The sequence below is a fragment of the Schistocerca gregaria genome, chromosome 8 (assembly GCF_023897955.1).
Source record: "Schistocerca gregaria isolate iqSchGreg1 chromosome 8, iqSchGreg1.2, whole genome shotgun sequence".
Classification (NCBI taxonomy): Eukaryota; Metazoa; Arthropoda; class Insecta; order Orthoptera; family Acrididae; genus Schistocerca; species Schistocerca gregaria.
In genome coordinates this window covers 501,354,334-501,372,601 of record NC_064927.1, presented here as the reverse complement: position 1 = coordinate 501,372,601, position 18,268 = coordinate 501,354,334, and the positions used below count along the sequence as shown (strand labels likewise).

Here is an 18,268-nt window from a genome sequence, read left to right as displayed (position 1 = left end):
GCCGGCGCTTTCCCGCTTGGCAAGTCTAGGAATTTTAGAGAGAGAGAGAGAGAGAGAGAGAGAGAAGCCCATTATAAAATGCTATAAATAAAGGACTTCACACAATAAGTCACCCCACCCAAATGGTATTGTATAGTATAACCAACCACAATTAAATAACTGTGTACTTGAACACTTGCAAAACAACATTCCCACTGCATGCTTTAATGAAATACTCAAACTTAAGAGCTTATTAACACAGATGCCACAATTAATTATACCAATGTTTAAGGATAAAGCAACTTGCTTTGCCAAAATGCTACAACTGCATACTTACATTGAAGTATACCTTGATACTCATAGCTGAATATTAAAATATGAATAAAGACGCGTTGTTTGACATTTCTGTTTACTACCTGCCAAAGCAGGGAAGAAGAGGAGAAACTTAAGACCGAATAAATATCTGCGTAAGGTTTCAAGCATGCCATACGTATGCATAGTTACAAATGCACAAACCCCCACCCAAACACACACACACACACACACACACACACACACACACACAAATATGGAATACCAAATTAAGATGACAATAAAAATTCTGGGGGCGGAAACGAAATAAACCACATAACTTAGTGAGTTATCAAAGCAAAATTAAGACATTAGAAGCCACACAAAATACCATACTGTTTAACATACCAGTGTGGAATCTCCATCCCAGAAGCAGGGTAACAGTACAGGTGGGGTCTCCAGCAGATGCAGCAAATTTGTCCTGACCTGTATCTCAGTCCATACTGCCTCAATCCAAAGTCAATTGACTGGAATCCCTCCAGTCTTATTTCCTGTGTCATCAACTGAGTCAAGTTGCCTACCACATGTGCATGCATAAGCAGTTTGAATGCTCCTAGTGGTTTTTCAAGCTACAGAAATCTGGGATTTCTGATCCAACGTTGTTCTCAAATTCAAGAACGTATCATTCAAAGTGTAAAAAAATCACAGATGGCAGGCATCCCAAACATGCATGTCCTACACATTAAGAGGAGGTGTCCATACTGTTGAGCAAATGAGATCACTTGTGTCCAAGTAGTAATGAGTCCTATAAGTATCCATTCAAGCACACTCCAGTGTCCAAACAAATTCAGTCTATTGTCCCATGTCTTGTCCGCTACTTCCTTGAGGGGCAGAGATTCCACAAATCCAAGCATACCATGCGACACGTGCCATATTCCCTGATAAACAAGGAGATCCATATGAATCCACACTTCTATAAGACTTAAACGTCATTGGAAAAGTAGCCCAGAATCCTCAAATAGAGAAAAATCCTGGAATATTTTCCCACGCTGATCCAAGAACAGGGTTAGATCCATATGAATCTGAATCATTTCATCCAATGATAACTTAGGATTGTTGTCCTCTTTTCCAGTGGTGAATAGGAAGTGTCCTAACGATCACTGAATTCCACCCATATGTTATCATCTTTGGATGTCCATAAATTGATGCCACTGTTTGTCAGACATTAATGCATTAAAGAGAATAGTTCTGAGAACAAATATGTTCATTTATTCTCTTTCCTCAATGATCCAGAGTTAATTTTGTAGGGTTAATAGTTCCACTTGAAACCTAATTAATGATCATTTCCACAATGACATCTATTCCGTTCATGGCTTATCCAGGTGTTTAAGAAAGTCCACATCCTAGTACTAGCACAGAGGCATCGAAAGAGCTCCTGATGGAATAGACTGCAAGATGAGAATCCTCCAATCCAACCACATGAATCCAAGGACAATCCATGAAATCCACACTAGTCCTCTTCATCCAAAAACAGACTCCATGTACTTTTTAGAAATCAGATTCAATCCTTTATTGTGTATGTATTCCAAATTGTTGATACATCCAATACAATTGCTATCCAATGTGCACGGGAAAAAGAGAAAAAAACATAATTAATGCAATATAAGGCACCAAAACATTTAGCATCTTTGAAGTGAGACTCTATGAAGGTGATGCCAAAAGCAGCTTATGAAATTAAATTTACTGGTGACTGTAACTCATTTTTTTCCAACTAAGCACTACCTTCATAATAGTTGCACTTTAAAGATATACAATAAATTTGTACATTTACTTCCAATGAAATTACAATACAACATGAAAAAAAGAACAAATACTTCAATGTAACTATGCAAGATCCTGACTTAATGAGTAAACTGACATTCCTTGGAATTGCCCACTGCTACAAAATATGTTTAGTTTTCCAACAGAAAAAAATAATGTACATTTACAGTAAATATTCAGCAATTATAAGTTACTATATTCAGTTAAGTGTGATTTTTGTCAAGTTTGGGGCAACTTAATGAAATAGTTCCAAGAATGTTTCAAGTCAAGAATTATTTACTTATACAGAAAGTTAATCTTAAGTTATGCAAGAAGCAGAAGGCTCCCCTTCAGTAATTACTCTAAAACTCATCTACTCCTGAATGTTCTGCCATTTTTTGTTTAAGAGTCATTTTTATGTAATAAGACACACCAATAAGGGGCCTCAAAGTAGAACATATTGACAAATTTATCCATCAACATCTACAAAACCAAGCTGCACTCTTCATTTCGGGGAATGACACCAAATACTGCCAATTCCATTCCAATCAAGAATGGGCGAAAACCTACCCAAGTGCAGTATTGACAGAATTGTGAAGCGTATAGCAATGGTCAACTATTATATGATACAGTCTGAAGAATCAGACTTGTAAAATCTGATGCACTCACTCAAGAGTGCAGCATTATGAAACAGTACACAAGAAAAATGACAATACAAATGAATCCCTTGTTCATCAAGTCAAGCAGATAACAAAAGTTCTTGTAACCTTAACTGTATCAGATTTTTTTTCCGCTTCTCATATCCCATTCGGTTTACCAACAGACCTAATATTACTGACACTGGGAGCCAAAATTTGATCATTTTCTCAATTAGATGATACATGTTACACAGCACCAAAGCTCAGCAATATTAACTACATTTGGATTGAATCAAAAGTGATCTTTTTAAGAATGCATGGAAGTGTGACTATTACCAACTCATGACCCTATTCAGTTTCAACATTTCCCCGACAGAGACTCTGAGAAGAAACTTCCACATCTATATAGAACTACAATATCTATAAACATTGTGTCCTAAATGCTCTGAAATGCTTTGCACAGCCTTATATGAAGAGTGTGGCTACTTCAAATTAGCAATTATTGTACACAAGCATCTTATTGGGTCTGACAACTATGCATATCATTACAAAAATGATTTGGATAATATTTCTAGTTAAGAAGACAATTCTGTACCATGTAGTACTGTCACACTATTGAGTTTTCATTCCTCTGTAGTTTGGCAGAAACATATTTTTATAATACACTTCAGTACTCATTTAATACTTTCCAAACTGGTGCAATCTACCATTCACACAACATTGAAAACGCAAAAATTAAAATTACACACTTCTCATTCATGCATAAAAAGTTACAGAAATAATAAGCATTGATTATCTTATGAACTTAACATGGTTGTCATACAGAGAGGATTAGGCAGTGGTGAAGGGTGGTAAACACAGTCACATTATGCAGTCTCTCCATCAAGTCTGTAAAATCTCATCATCAAAGTTTGCAGGGTAAAAATGACAATGTCTAGGACAGAAATGATATTAACCTCTCAGTTGTAGGATCGTGACCGAGAGCGAGAACGCGAATCAGAAAAGCTGCGCCTGACAGGGGAGTAAGTGGGTGAGCCGCGCCTGCGAGGTGAATAGCTGCGAGAGCGAGAACGCCCACCTCCAACACTCCCACGGCCTCCACTGCCACCACCCCCATAATCTTCTTTCACACGGATGTAGGAAACTTCTCCCTGAAAAATTAAACAAAATAAATGGATGGATATTATTTTGAGCAAATATGATACCATATTTTCAGAAAGACTCAATTTTTCCCCTCCACTTTAACACAACAAAGTTTATTTCCACCACTAATACACATAATCGCTAATGGCTTGTTCTCTAGATTACTGTGGTCAGTATAGTGCTCATTATGGACTCTATACAATGCATTGAAATAAGAGCTTTATGTTGATCAAATGACACTGGATTTTCAGGCTAGGTCAGACAAAACTTAGTGTTTAAGAAACAGCAACTCGTATCCAAATTTTCCATAATGGAGTTTCAAGCAACTGAGTAATTTTGGTCAGTAAATTATTTAAGTGTTGTAAAAACCTTCATTAACACTTTGGTGACAAGCCTGAGCGTAACTCAGGTCAAACGACTGTGTTCAATGGACTGTGCCAGAGTATAGCTCAGGCAGCAATTAACTCAACTGGGAACCACCTACTGCTCGTAAATTGTACCTTGACACATGCTGCCTCCTGTTATCAAATTTCGAAAACTATTTTGAAAGAAAAATTTAGTTTCAACACAGGTTTCAAACACTTGTTTGGAGAAAATGGGCACTATACTGGCAGAACAAACAGGAAAACAACAAACTAGTACTGCTCCGATTCCAACAGACCTCTCTGTGTGCCAGAATACTTCAACTTTTCCTACAAAAATGAATTATTTTTGCAATTGCTCAATAACTCACCAGTTTTTGATTGGACAGTAATACTATGTCCTAATTACTTTGAAACTTGTATAATCCAAGAATAGAGCAAAATATGAAAAATAAACATTGAAGCCTGGTATTTTTTAAATGTTTGGTTCTTTAAGATACATCAAACACACATGTGCCAGTAATGCCTTAAATAATGGCATAAATGGCTGGTTTTCTAAGCCTCAAATTTTTCTGAGTGGCTGAACTTCAAAGTGTTCAACGGACAGTCAACACTAGCAGGTTGGTTGGTTTGTGGGATTAAAGGGACCAGACTACTATGGTCATCGGTCCCTTGTTCCATAAAAACTAAAACCACCCGAAGAGAATAAAAAACGAACAACAGGAAAGACAGCAGACGAAACAGGACATGAAATACTCTGACAGAGACTAGACAAAACAAATTAAAACACACAGTGTGACGGTGGTTGGCCGACCATAGAGAAAAAGAGGAAAAGCCAACCACCAAGAACACTTTAAAAACTCAGTTTAAAATCAGAGGCTAAAAGCCAGAATCAACACTAAAAAAAACTCAGATTAAAGGATAAAAACCCCCTGCCCGAATAAAACACAAAACCAAGTCCACCATGGCAGAGTCATCTGATAAAAGAGCAGAGAGCGTGTCAGGCACTGCAAAAGCCTGCCTGAAAACGGTTAAAAGGGCCCACTCCGACAGAATATGGACCACCGTCAAGGACGCCCAACAACGACAAAGAGGGGGATCCTCACGACACACTAAATAACTGTGCACGAGTCGGGTGTGGCCAATGCGGAGCCGACAAAGGACGATTGAGTCCCTGCGGCTGGCTCGCATGGATGACCGCCACACAGTCGTGTCCTTGATGGCACGGAGTTTGTTAGGGGTGGTCAGACCGCGCCATTCACATCCCAAAACGAGATAACTTTGCGGCGTAAGACTGCCCGCAAATCAGCCGCCAGGAGGCCAATCTCCAGAGATTGCGCACTGGTGGCCTCTTTTGCCAGGCGGTCAACAGCTTTATTGCCACGTATACCAACATGGCCTGGGGTCCAAACAAAGACCACAGACCTGCCGCTACGGGCGAGAGTATGTAGGGACTCCTGGATAGCCATTACCAGACGAGAACGAGGGAAACACTGGTCGAGAGCTCGTAAACTGCTCAGGGAATCGCTACAGAATAACGAAGGACTCACCTGGGCAGGAGCGGATATACTCTAGGGCACGAAAGATGGCGACCAACTCAGCAGTGTACACACTGCAGCCAGCCGGAAACAAACGTTGTTCAGAATGGTCCCCTAGAGTTAGTGCATAACCGACTAGACCAGCAACTATCGAACCATCGGTGTAGACAATGCGAGAGCCCTGATACGTGGCCAGGATGGAATAAAAGCGGCGTCGGAAGGCCTCCGGAGGGACTGAGTCCTTCGGGCCATGTGCCAAGTCGAGCCGAAGGCAAGGGCGAGGCACACACCACGGGGGTGTACGCAGAGGGGCCCAGAAAGGAGGTGGAACAGGGAAACACCCAAGCCAGGAAAGAAGCTGTTTGACACGTACGGCGATTGGACAACCCAACCGGGGCCGACGTTCTGGCAGATAAACAACTGACTGCGGGAAGAGGACACGATAATTTGGATGCCCGGGCAAGCTTAAATCATGGGCAGCATAAGCAGCCAGTAATTGTTGGCGTCGTAACCGCAGTGGAGGGACACCTGCCTCCATAAGTATGCTGTCCACAGGGTTGGTTCGAAAGGCACCAGTGGCAAGACGTATCCCGCTGTGGAGGATTGGGTCCAGCACCCGCAACGCAGATGGGGATGCTGAGCCATAAGCCAGACTCCCGTAGTCCAGACGGGACTGGATTAACGCCTGGTAAAGCCGTAGGAGAGTAGATCGGTCGGCGCCCCACCTGGTGTGGCTCAGGCATCGCACAGCATTTAAATGCCGCCAACAAGCCTGTTTAAGCTGTCGAATATGAGACAGCCAAGTCAACCGGGCATCGAAAACCATCCCCAAAAACCTATGTAACTCCACCACTTTAAGAAGCTCGCCATCAAGATAAAGCCGCGGCTCCAGGTGAACAGTGCGTCACCGGCAGAAATGCATAACGCAGGTCTTGGCTGCGGAAAACTGAAAACCATGCGCTACAGCCCAAGACTGCGCTTTGTGGATTGTGCCCTGTAGCTGACATTCAGCAGCTGCAATGCCAATAGAGTAGTATTAAAGCAGAAGTCGTCAGCATACAGGGAAGCGGAGACAGTATTTCCCACGGCCGAAGCGAGCCCGTTAATAGCTATTAAAAACAGACACACACTGAGAACAGAACCCTGTGGCACACCGTTCTCCTGGACTTGGGAGGAACTATATGAGGCCGCGACGTGCACGCGGAAGGTACGATACGACAGAAAATTTCGGATATAGATCGGCAGAGGGCCCCGAAGACCCCATCCATGAAGCGTAGAAAGGATGTGATGACGTCATGTCGTATCATACGCCTTCCGCATGTCGAAAAAGACAGCAACCAGATGCTGACGGCGGGCAAAGGCAGTATGGATGGCCGACTCCAGGCTCACCAGACTGTCGGCGGCAGAGCGGCCTTTACGGAACCCACCCTGAGACGGAGCCAGAAGGCCTCGAGACTCCAGTACCCAATTCAAGTGCCAGCTCACCATCCGTTCAAGCAACTTGCAAAGAACGTTGGTGACGCTAATGGGACGGTAGCTGTCCACCTCCAAAGGGTTTTTCCCTGGTTTCAGAATGGGGACAACAAGACTTTCCCGCCATTGCGACGGAAACTCACCCTCGACCCAAATGCGGTTGTAAAGATTGAGGAGGCGTCGCTGGCAGTCCACTGAAAGGTGTTTCAGCATCTGAGAGTGGATGCTATCTGGCCCAGGAGCGGAATCAGGACAAGCGGCGAGGGCACTTCGAAATTCCCACTCACTGAATGGAACATTGTACAATGCAGGATGGTGAGTGCGAAAAGAAAAGACTCCGACGTTCTATCTGCTCCTTAATGGAGCGGAAGCCCAAGGGGTAGTTGGCAGAAGCGGAATTCATAGCAAAGTGCTCTGCCAAGCGGTTTGCAATGACGTCGGAGTCAGTACAAACTGCCCCATTCAGTGAGAGCGCAGGGACACTGACAGGGGTCCGATAGCCATAGAGGCGGCGAATCTTGGCCCAGACCTGCGATGGAGTGACATGGAGGCCAATGGTGGACACATACCACTCCCAGCACTCCTGCTTGCGTTGGCGGATAATGCAGCGGGCTCGCGCATGCAGCCATTTGAAGGCGATAAGGTGGTCGATTGAGGGATGTCGCTTGTGACGCTGGAGCGCCCGCCGGCGAGCTTTAATCGCTTCAGCGATCTCAGGTGACCACCAAGGCACAGTCCGCCGCCGAAGGGACACAGAAGAACGGGGAATGGCAGATTAGGCGCCAGTAACGATGCCGGTGGTGACTGATTGAACCACTGCATCAATGGCATCGTTAGAGAGAGGCTCAATAGCGGTAGTGGAGGAGAACAAGTCCCAGTCAGCCTGATTCATAGCCCATCTGCTAGGGCGCCCAGAAGACTGACGCTGTGGCAGTGACAGAAAGATCGGAAAGTGGTCGCTACCACACAGGTCGTCATGAACTCTCCATTGGACAGACGGTAAGAGGCTAGGGCTACACGTGGAAAGGTCAATGGCGGAGTATGTGCCATGCGCCACACTGAAGTGTGTAAAGGCACCATCATTTAAGATCGAGAGATCGAGCTGCGGCAATAAATGCTCAACGATGGCACCTCGACCTGTTGCCACTGACCCACCCCACAGATGGTTATGGGCATTAAAGTCGCCCAGTAACAGGAAAGGTGGAGGCAATTGAGCTATCGGAGCAGCCAGGACATGCTGCGCGACATCATCATCTGGTGGAAGGTAAAGACTGCAGACGGTAACAGCCTAAGGCGTCCACACCCGAACAGCGACAGCCTCTAAAGGTGTGTGGAGAGGCACAAACTCGCTGTGAAGAGAGTTCAGGACATTGATGCAGACGCCACCAGACACCCTTTCATAAGCTGCCCAGTTCTTATAACAACCCCAATAGCCACGGAGGGCGGGGGTTCGCATTGCCGGAAACCAAGTTTCCTGCAGAGCAATGCAGAGGAAATCAGCTAGATGGTGGAAGAAACCGCTGCAGTTCCACTGGAGGATGGTGTTGTCCATGGCTGAGAAAGGCTTGACGGGACTGGGAAGGGAGATTACGCCGCTGGGTCACCTGCTGCCTCCGATTTAGCACCTGTGACAGTGCTTTCCATGGTGTCTGATGGACCGGCAAGATCGAGGTCCTCAGCAGACGCCAGAATCTCCACTGAATCCTCAGACGCAGAGCTGGAAGGTTGCGGTGGGATGGCTGCCACCGCGAGTTCCTTGGGCTGAGAGCTCTTGTTGGGTTTCTCACGCCGTTCCTTGGATCGCACCGGCTGGGAGGGCTTCACCGATTCAGTCTCCGGGACGGAGGAGAATTGTGAAGCCCTACGACCAGCCGATTGCGGGCACTTATGCCATTGTCGGTCGTCGGGCTTCTCACTGGCGGAAACCTAGGAAGGGAGGGATCCAAGGGACCCCTTGCGAGCGTGAGAAGCCGAAGAAGTTGGACACTTCTCCGGCTTAGAAGTGCGGACGGACGTCCCCGATGGGTGGGATGGTGTTGCTCCTGAGGTATGTGGCGCAAGAGCAACCCGGTGGGTAGAGCCCCCCCCCACTGGCGAGGGGGCAGGAGGAGTTTTACTAATCGTCGATCCGGCCACAATTGGAGAAACAGGCGGGGCTAGCACAGGTGTTGTAGCAGCAGCGTAGGAAGATGTCATTCTCACAGGATGGAGTCGGTCGTATTTCCTCTTGGCCTCAGTATAGGTTAGTCGGTCCAGGGTCTTGTATTCCATGATTTTATGCTCTTTCTGGAAAATTCGGCAGTCTGGCGAGCAAGGTGAATGGTGCTCCCCGCAGTTGACACAGATGGGAGGTGGGGCACATGGAGTATTGGGATGTGATGGGCGTCCGCCATCCCGACATGTGAGGCTGGAAGTGCAGCGAGAAGACATATGGCCGAACTTCCAGCACTTAAAGCACCGCATCGGGGGAGGGATATAGGGCTTAACGTCACATCAGTAGACCATCACCTTGACTTTTTCCGGTAATGTATCCCCTTCGAAGGCCAAGATGAAGGCACCGGTAGCAATCTGATTTTCCTTCGGACCCCGATGAACGCGCCAGACGAAATGTACACATCGGCGCTCTAAATTGGCGTGCAGCTCTTCATCAGACTGCAAAAGAAGATCCCTATGGTAAATAACTCCCTGGACCATATTTAAACTCTTATGGGGTGTGATCGTAACGGCAACATCCCCCAACTTGTCACAAGCGAGTAACCATCGTGACTGGGCAGAGGATGCCGTTTGTATCAGGACAGACCCAGAGCGCATTTTTGACAAGCCCTCCACCTCCCCAAACTTGTCCTCTAAATGCTCGAAGAAGAACTGAGGCTTTGTGGAGAGAAAAGACTCCCCATCAACCCTCGTACAAACTAAGAAGCGGGGCGAATAACTGCTACTGCCATCCTGAGACTTACGTTCCTCCCACGGTGTGGACAGGGAGGGGAACGGATCGTACTTCTGAGCATTAAAGTGAGCCCGAGAACACTTAGAGACTTTTGACGGCTGGCCACCAGCGAGAGACGATGTACCACGCTTCATTGCGGGTCATCCACCCTGATGCCACCTACTCCGACCAAGGGCCCTCCCCACGGGCGCCACCCAGCCACGGCAAGAGCCACCTGGCAGGATGGCCGTTGCCGGGAGTCCCGATACCCCAGGAGGATAGGCATACGTGGGGAGTTAACGGCGCAGGCATCAGTAGAGCGATCCCTGTGTTGTCAGGGGGCTACAACCAACAGGGTACATGGCGGCCCCACCACAATGGACTGGCTACCGTGCTGGATGTTAGGTAACATGTGGTCCATGGTCGCCGTCGGTGCAAAAAGAGGCACTGCACAGTGCAAGGTGTTATCTGCACGCAGAAAAAGAGATGGAGAGAGGACAGGACTGCAGTTCAACGGTGTATAAGCTGGCAAAAGGTCTGATCGCAAGATGGACACAATGCACCAAGTAAGGCGCCCTTCCCCAATCGGCTCGCTCTTCGGAAAATTTTGAGAGATGGAGGTCAAACCCAACAGGGGACCATCATATAAGGCCGAAAAGTTTGAGACTCCTTTTAGTCACCTCTTACGACAGACAGGAATACCGCGGGCCTATTCTAATCCCCGAACCCGCAGGGGCCAACACTAGCAGGTTTCAAACTGGAAATAAGGGTTTTGCAGTTTAATTTCCTGCAAACTAAAATCACAATGTGTGTTTTCACACACACACACACACACACACACACACACACACACACACACACACACAAGTATTTTCCTCCATCCCACAAATTTTCTACATGATAACTGAAGTTAGAGGGGTCAGTCCGGTAAACAGTAAAAAAGCAAAACACAAGGTGCACTGCAGTAGTTTTTTACAATTTATTTACTAAAAATGACAAAGATAAATTTAAAATGTTCTCTAGATTAACAGCCCATTTTCAAGTGAAAAGGTCACAGAAAACATAAGAGGCAACCAAAAAGTTTGTTCGTTGGCAGTACAGTTCAGAATCAGTGCATCAGTCTGGCATTAATGCTGCGATCATCATCTCACTGGTGCACTACGTTGAAGACATCTGTCTGATAAAACACCATGTCTTACTGAATGAAGATGCCTGTAACTGCCTACTGCACATCCTTGTCCCACAGGAATCACTGACCCCCTAAAGGCCTTATTTAACCGTAGTTGCAAAGAGAAAGTATTAAGTTATTTAAATTACATGCACACAGTCATGTGAACAATTTTACATACATCGACTAAAAACACAGTATGTTACCTGATCACTGCCCACAAAAGACACATGGGTGTCATAATAGAAGTAATGCAGTATTGTTCCTGCAGCTGAAAAAGTGGTCATGTTTTGCACTACTGCATGTGAAATGTCTTTAAACAATTAATTTTGCGCCGAAGTATGGAACAATTCCATACCATCCTTGAGAGCAAAGTCTACATCTGCATTTTGAAGCCATACTCTGGCCAGTGACCAAAACTGTTATACTGCATTTGAGTCACAGGCACAGGAGCTGCTTTTTACTTCTTTTTCTGGTTTTGTTGTCCATCTAATACCTAAGCCCAGGCTTCCTCATCCCAGAAACAATAAGTCAATTTGCAATGCTCCAGGTAAGAATTCACAGACATAGTTATATACTAACTCTTCTTCAAGACTACTTCTGTCTGCTTTTAAGCAGTTTTCATTGCACAATAAAAAACAGCATCATAAAATCAAATGAAATTGCTACAGCGGTAACGGATGCTCATGTAGCCTTGCCAGATGTCTGCTAAGATGCACACTGTTCAGAGACTTTCAACAGAAAACAGAATATCACTTTATATGAGACCTTAAAAAGTTGCTTCGAACCAGCATTACCCATCCAAGGACAAAACTTGAAACCACTCTCGGATGGATGTCTAGCGGTATTTGTCCTTAGGCAGCCAAGAAAAGAAACCGAAAAGTTCCTCAGACTTTTCTTGAATCTAGGACTTGACAGCTGCCTTCACCTAACTGTCCAAAGTATTACGATTACCCTTGAAGTCACTCTTGAATAGAGTACGCAGGGGCTCAGCAGCCAGAGACAGCAGTCACATGTGATTGTTTCACCTGCATGTGCGTGTGCAGGCCTGTGTGTTTTCTAATTAAGAAGAACGCTTTTTGGGCGAAAGGTTACTCATTTAGTAATCTTTTTGTTGCACTCACCTGTGATTCAACATCTCCACTTACTTATAATGAAATACTTTAGTAAAATAGGCATCAATGTATGATGCTTTCATAATACAGACATCGTACCTAGCAATGGCACTGGCGACCCTTTCTTTCTCTTTAAGTAACTCACAAGACTGATTCTCTCTATTGTAAACCAGGGCATCTCTCGCAAGATGGGAAACTGTAACTCTGACCACTTTTATCACAACATCAACGTGAGTTCTTAAGGGGACTGGTCTGTGAAGACTGGAGGAACTTTGAAAAATTTTCACTTTTCTAAACAGTGTAACTCAAAGAATAAGATTTGCATGCCCATATAATGCTTACCATCTTTTAAGACATCTTTCGGGAACATTTTCATGTATGAACCACAGAAACAGCTCGCACTATTTTTAATTGTATTTTTTGTCACAAGTAAAATAAACCATGCTAATTATTTATGTACACAGAGCTCAAAATACAAAGTAGAAGGTTTATTTTTTTTCCTGCGAGTTCTTTACACTATTATCTTCAAAGCAGAGCTTTAGGAAGACAGTGCTGTCATCAATTGTGGTACAAAAATATTTTTAAACTAAAACCGTCAAAAATTTTGCAAACGAATTCTGTTTTTCTTCTTCTTCCAAAAAGCATTTTATTTTCAAAGTCAAGTTACATGAGTAGTCTACTTTTCAGTTAAGCCTGTTTTAAAGACAGTACACAAAATTTCAGTTCTCTATCTCTAATAGTTTTTAGTCAAAGTGTACCATGACATGAAATAACTTAACTTTCAGGAAATTCAAGTTAAAACTAAAACTTTCTTTTTCTGTTAAACTTGCATGGCACTAATGCACCCCAAGTACATAATTATCCTGTGTTTTTCCCCTCTTCTCTTCCTCACACTACTACTTTTTAATCTTGCTTATTTGGCTATTTCCAACACTGATATTTCTGCTTCGTACAGTCTCCTTCAGTCAATGGCTATCAGAGCTCTATGCATATTTAGTCCACAAAGCAATCCCATCGGCTCCGTAACATTAAGCCTTGACACTGCACTATCATTGGAACACAGAACAGCATCTAACACACCTGTTTTTGAAATATTTAGTCCTACTATAACAGTTTTTGGTATACATCCCCATATACAACTGTTGAAACTTTCATTTGGATTTTGAGCCTTACCATGTAAACATTTCTCGGATAATCTTGTGTCTTTAAGATGCCTATATATAGGTTTTCTAACTTCCATTATAGCAAATCGCAAAGAATGTTTACGGTTGTAGGTCCCACCTTTAGTAACAACCCTCTGGTAGCCATACCATGAATCACTGCCAGGAGTGCACAGTGCCTGACCTTGGTTGTCAACTGTGGAGTATTATGAAAGAAGGTAGCCCCTGCTGCCTTTTTCATTACCCAAGGTCATTTTTATTTTATCTTATGGCTTGTCCATAGTAATACTGCAAACTGTCTTATTTCTTCATCTGTAAGCCAACCATATCCACAAACGCACTTACTACCAGCTAATTAAATTCTTCAATCCTGTACCCAACCTTTTCTGGACTTATCCAACAAATTCCGTTAATTGAATTTTTGCATCAGCATAAAGTTTGGATTCACAAACTTTTTGATACTCCTAGGCGGGATGTAAATGCCACACCATATTTTTCCACTAACCTGTGAAGTATCTTCACAACACCTTCTGATTCCACCACTCCACTATAACCAATAAAATCAAACATTTATGATTTTCAGTTCCACTAGTACAGCCACAACAGTACATGGTCATACATTCCACATCAATGACTTTACCATTGTTCAAGGAGGTAACAGTCGCTACACCATTTAGGGAACTATGGCCTCTTCATTGCCAGGACACATCCAGGGCTACAGACATACATATATTGCTGTAATTCATGTTTACACTCTCCTGACTGTCAAACCTGCTAGGGGGAGGTAAGTCGAAAAGCCTGTGCCCTTCTGTACCCTTTGCCTGTACACCTCATAGCAGAAGCAAGTGTAATATTTGTGTTGTACACTGTTTAGTAACACCATAAGTATAACCACATTCGCTTAAATCACAAAAATTACACACCATTCTTAATTTTGACGTACAATCTCTTCTAGCACGCGTCTCCTCAACTACCTACACATCACTATTGCCACATTGCTTACACTGCGAAGCAGACAGAGCACAAAGTTCAACAATAACACAACCTGAATCAATTGTTGGCATTTCCATATTATCGCATCAATATTGTCAAGCCCACTGTCCAACTATTTCATTTCAGTTTGAACTTTGAAGCACTTTGAGTAGCTGAAGCTGATTCAGGTTATGTATCACGTTGTATTTCTGTATTAGCAGAGTTAATCCATTTGGTGAACTTATTTCCATAAAATTTACAATGTTTAAAACAAAACTTCTTACTACTTCTTCCCATTGCTTTCAATTGGAATAAGAAACTCACGCACAAAATTACTTCGCTGTAAACAAAATATTCACACCAATGCAGCAAACAATACCCAAACTCTCTGTATAAACAAAAGATAAGCAGCTGTAAAGCTTTCGCAAGTTAGCCAACCTAAGGGACTAAGAAGTCATAAAAATGAAACAAATGAGAGCAAAACTTTGTTTTTAACAGAGCTGACTGTGTGCCATGGGGATGTCATGGTGCATGCAGCCACTTTTAAATTCCTCGAATTTTGGTACTTTCTGTGGTTCATTTTCTGGAAGTAAACTTTTTCTTGTTCAGAAAACTACAGAGAATTTTTTCAAGACAAAAATTAAAAACCTGATTTCTTAGACAGTTACTTATATACAAGTCCCCTTGAAAGAGCAACAGCTACTGCTAGTGGTGGACTAGCTGCCACAGAATGCGACACTGAGGTCATTACAGGTTGTGCATTCTTTCTGGCAAGAACGGGGAAGGACTTGCGATCACAGTTACTTTACAATAACGTCTTCTGAAAAGTAATCACTTAGTAATTTAAGAGAAACTGCAGGCAGCCTGAATTATGTTAGTCAAGCAAAGATCAGAACTCTGTCCCACTATATTATTTAAAAAAATTAAACTACAACCATAAGCATCTCATCTCACAGAGGTACTGAAATAAACTGTAAGAGTATTCTCTGTATAATTTACAATTTAGAACAACACACACTGATGAACTTCATGAATGTTTGGTATCTGTAGCTTTTATCTTGTAACTCATCCTTGATAAACCAACCAAATTAATTCATGCTACTAGTTCTAACCACGAATTTTAAAATAATCTGAAAAGATTCTCAGTGGGATGAATAAGTAGATGGGGGAGGGGCGGATAATGACAACGTGATGCAATGAACTGAATTCCTCTACAACACATTTCCAAGTCCAAGAAACGAGCACAGGTTGCCCAAACAAGTAAGGCTTGATTCAAAAATTAGTCTGAGCACCATAGTGCTTTACTAAGCATGATGTCAACTGGAGGTGGTCTGCCACAGCCCTTCCCACCAGTTATAGTTGGACCTAAGTTTTACATTGAGTCCGAACTGATTTGCAACATGGTATTTTTTAACATTAACAAACCAAAGAAGCCATATATGATACAAAAAATATAGAATCAACAAGGGATCCAAAAAATCTACTATCAACAACGGATCAAACTCCTGACATTTGGATTTGTAGTCTTTCCAAGTACCACCAAGTAACACTCACAAGACATGTCCAATTAATGGAAATCAAATAAGAATTTTGGTATTAAAATATGTGTTGCTGTAATTATTAATGAATTCATTCCCGTGGTATTAACTATGGGGGAGGGGGGATTTTTGTATCGCTGGCACAAACAAATTAAATAACGAAGTTTTCTAAAACAAATCTCCACATCATCATCATCCACTACAATTTATGTATCAATCTTTAAAAGTAATAAAATACAAGAATGAGATGAATACAGAGATTAAATGGTGGTGTCAAGATATCCCATGTTTCAACAAATTTATTCAAATACCTTAGGTATTTGAAAAACGTATCCGAGAACATAAATCCATCACACGCCTCATGTAATTAATTTTTCATTACTGAACAAGAAGCCTTTAAATTAAACTTATTATAGATCAATTGACAGTGGATGTTACAGAATGGAACAGAACATCAAAACATTCCATGACCACTTCAAATGGCAGCATCCACACAGACTGTCAATGAAATTAGACGCCCACGTCAGTGGTAGCTTTTTCCGTTAACATGGAGAAGTGAACTCGTTCCGCCACACTCAAACATGGTGAATAGTTGTGGATTTGTGCTTTTTCGTTTTCTTCATCTTTGCTTTATTGTTTTGTTTTTGTGGGATTTTACAGGGTGCTCCCAAAAGTGGCCAAATATGAGCATATACTGAGCCTAAATAATAAATAGAAGGAACAATTTTCATTAAAATTCATTTTTAGTGAGAAAGCCAGTTCTACCAAGGGAGAAAACATGTCATTTTCAGAGTTACTCGGCACTTTGAAAGAAAACATAACACAATGAATAATGTAAGAAGATATTATGTTTATCACCTTACAAATATGGTTTGATGCAAAATTATGTATATAATTCCTGGTATAAATAAATGACATTTTGAAACGTTTGTACGACTTCCTTTTTCAATAACATTAGTGAGAAATTTTGATTTGGCCACTAATAAACCCTGCCATCACTGGTAGTTCCTTTAGTGATGCCTGAGAAGATTTATTCACCCCATAGTTTTGTGACGAAGCAAGCTGGGATCTCTTTACTTCCTCACTTGTTTTGCCATCTGCCTCCTTAAATTCATTTTTTTTTCATTTTGATTAATTACCATTAATACACATGAGCATAATCTGCATTTTTTAACAAAGAGAAAGGTTGGCCCTCAGTCTTAAAGAATACAGCACCCCATCTAATTTTGTGCTTTCCCGCTTGGTAAGTCTTGGAATCTTTGTTTTTAATATATTTTTCCCATGTGGAAGTTTCTTTCTATTTTATTTGTGCTTAGTTTTGTGTATGTAATTAATTTCCTACTTTATTTTGACTATTCCTAGTTAATATCTTTTGTTGTAGGGTGATATCAGTATTGTCCCGTGACAGATTTTATTGTTGACAAATATAAATTCTGTACTAATTGCAAACATTTGGAAGAACTTCTAGGATTTTTGAAGTATTTATTTGGCTCTATTCAAAAAGATATTGGCAAAGCCAGTCCTTAATTAATACCAAAATAATTACCAGGTTTGTCAAAAGCTTAGTTTGTGTAACATTATCTGTTAATTCCATTATTTAAACAAATAATTTGGCCTAACCCTAGTGGTAGACTGTTTAAAAGGAGGAATTTTTCAATATATTCATTTAATTAAATGGGCTATGTTTTACTTGTAATTTCGGTAAATTAAACATTGAACCATGTATAGTTTCAGTACCTATTATTGTGAGTATAAATAAAGGGCCAATTTTTGGCCCCGAGACAGTCAGTCCACGGCCGATTTTCAAACGGGAAGTCTGTATAAGTCAGAATAACTATAATTCTTTAACTTATCAGTGGAATTAGTGTAACACAAATAGGCTGTGTGTTAAAACAATGACAGTGTCTGTTCAAATTATTTGAGAAATAGTGTCACATGTACCGTATTGTTGAGCAAGAACTGTGTGGTTAGGGTTTTACTGCGCACAGATGTTCAACAGCAAACTATTGTAGCAGTATGCTCATGTTTGCCTGCAACTAATTAATGAGGCTTATCAGATGTACCAATAGTGAACTGACCATATAACTGTGTAATATTGTGTGTGTGTGTGTGTGTGTTTGTACAGTGGAAGTAAAGAACTGTGAAACGAAACTCTGCAATTCCCA

At 42.3% G+C, this 18,268-nt stretch overlaps 1 protein-coding gene across 1 annotated transcript in view; it reads right to left on the bottom strand.

Annotated features, from left to right (window-relative positions):
* Positions 1-1,812: 1,812 nt before the first annotated feature.
* The window catches only part of LOC126285365 (serine/arginine-rich splicing factor 1A), a 78,281-nt gene continuing 61,825 nt past the window's right edge, over positions 1,813-18,268 (bottom strand). Inside the window, exon 4 of the mRNA XM_049984688.1 lies at positions 1,813-3,859. Within this exon, the coding sequence (XP_049840645.1) occupies positions 3,668-3,859 (192 nt within the window). The 3' untranslated portion in view covers positions 1,813-3,667. The remainder of the gene's footprint in view (positions 3,860-18,268) is intronic.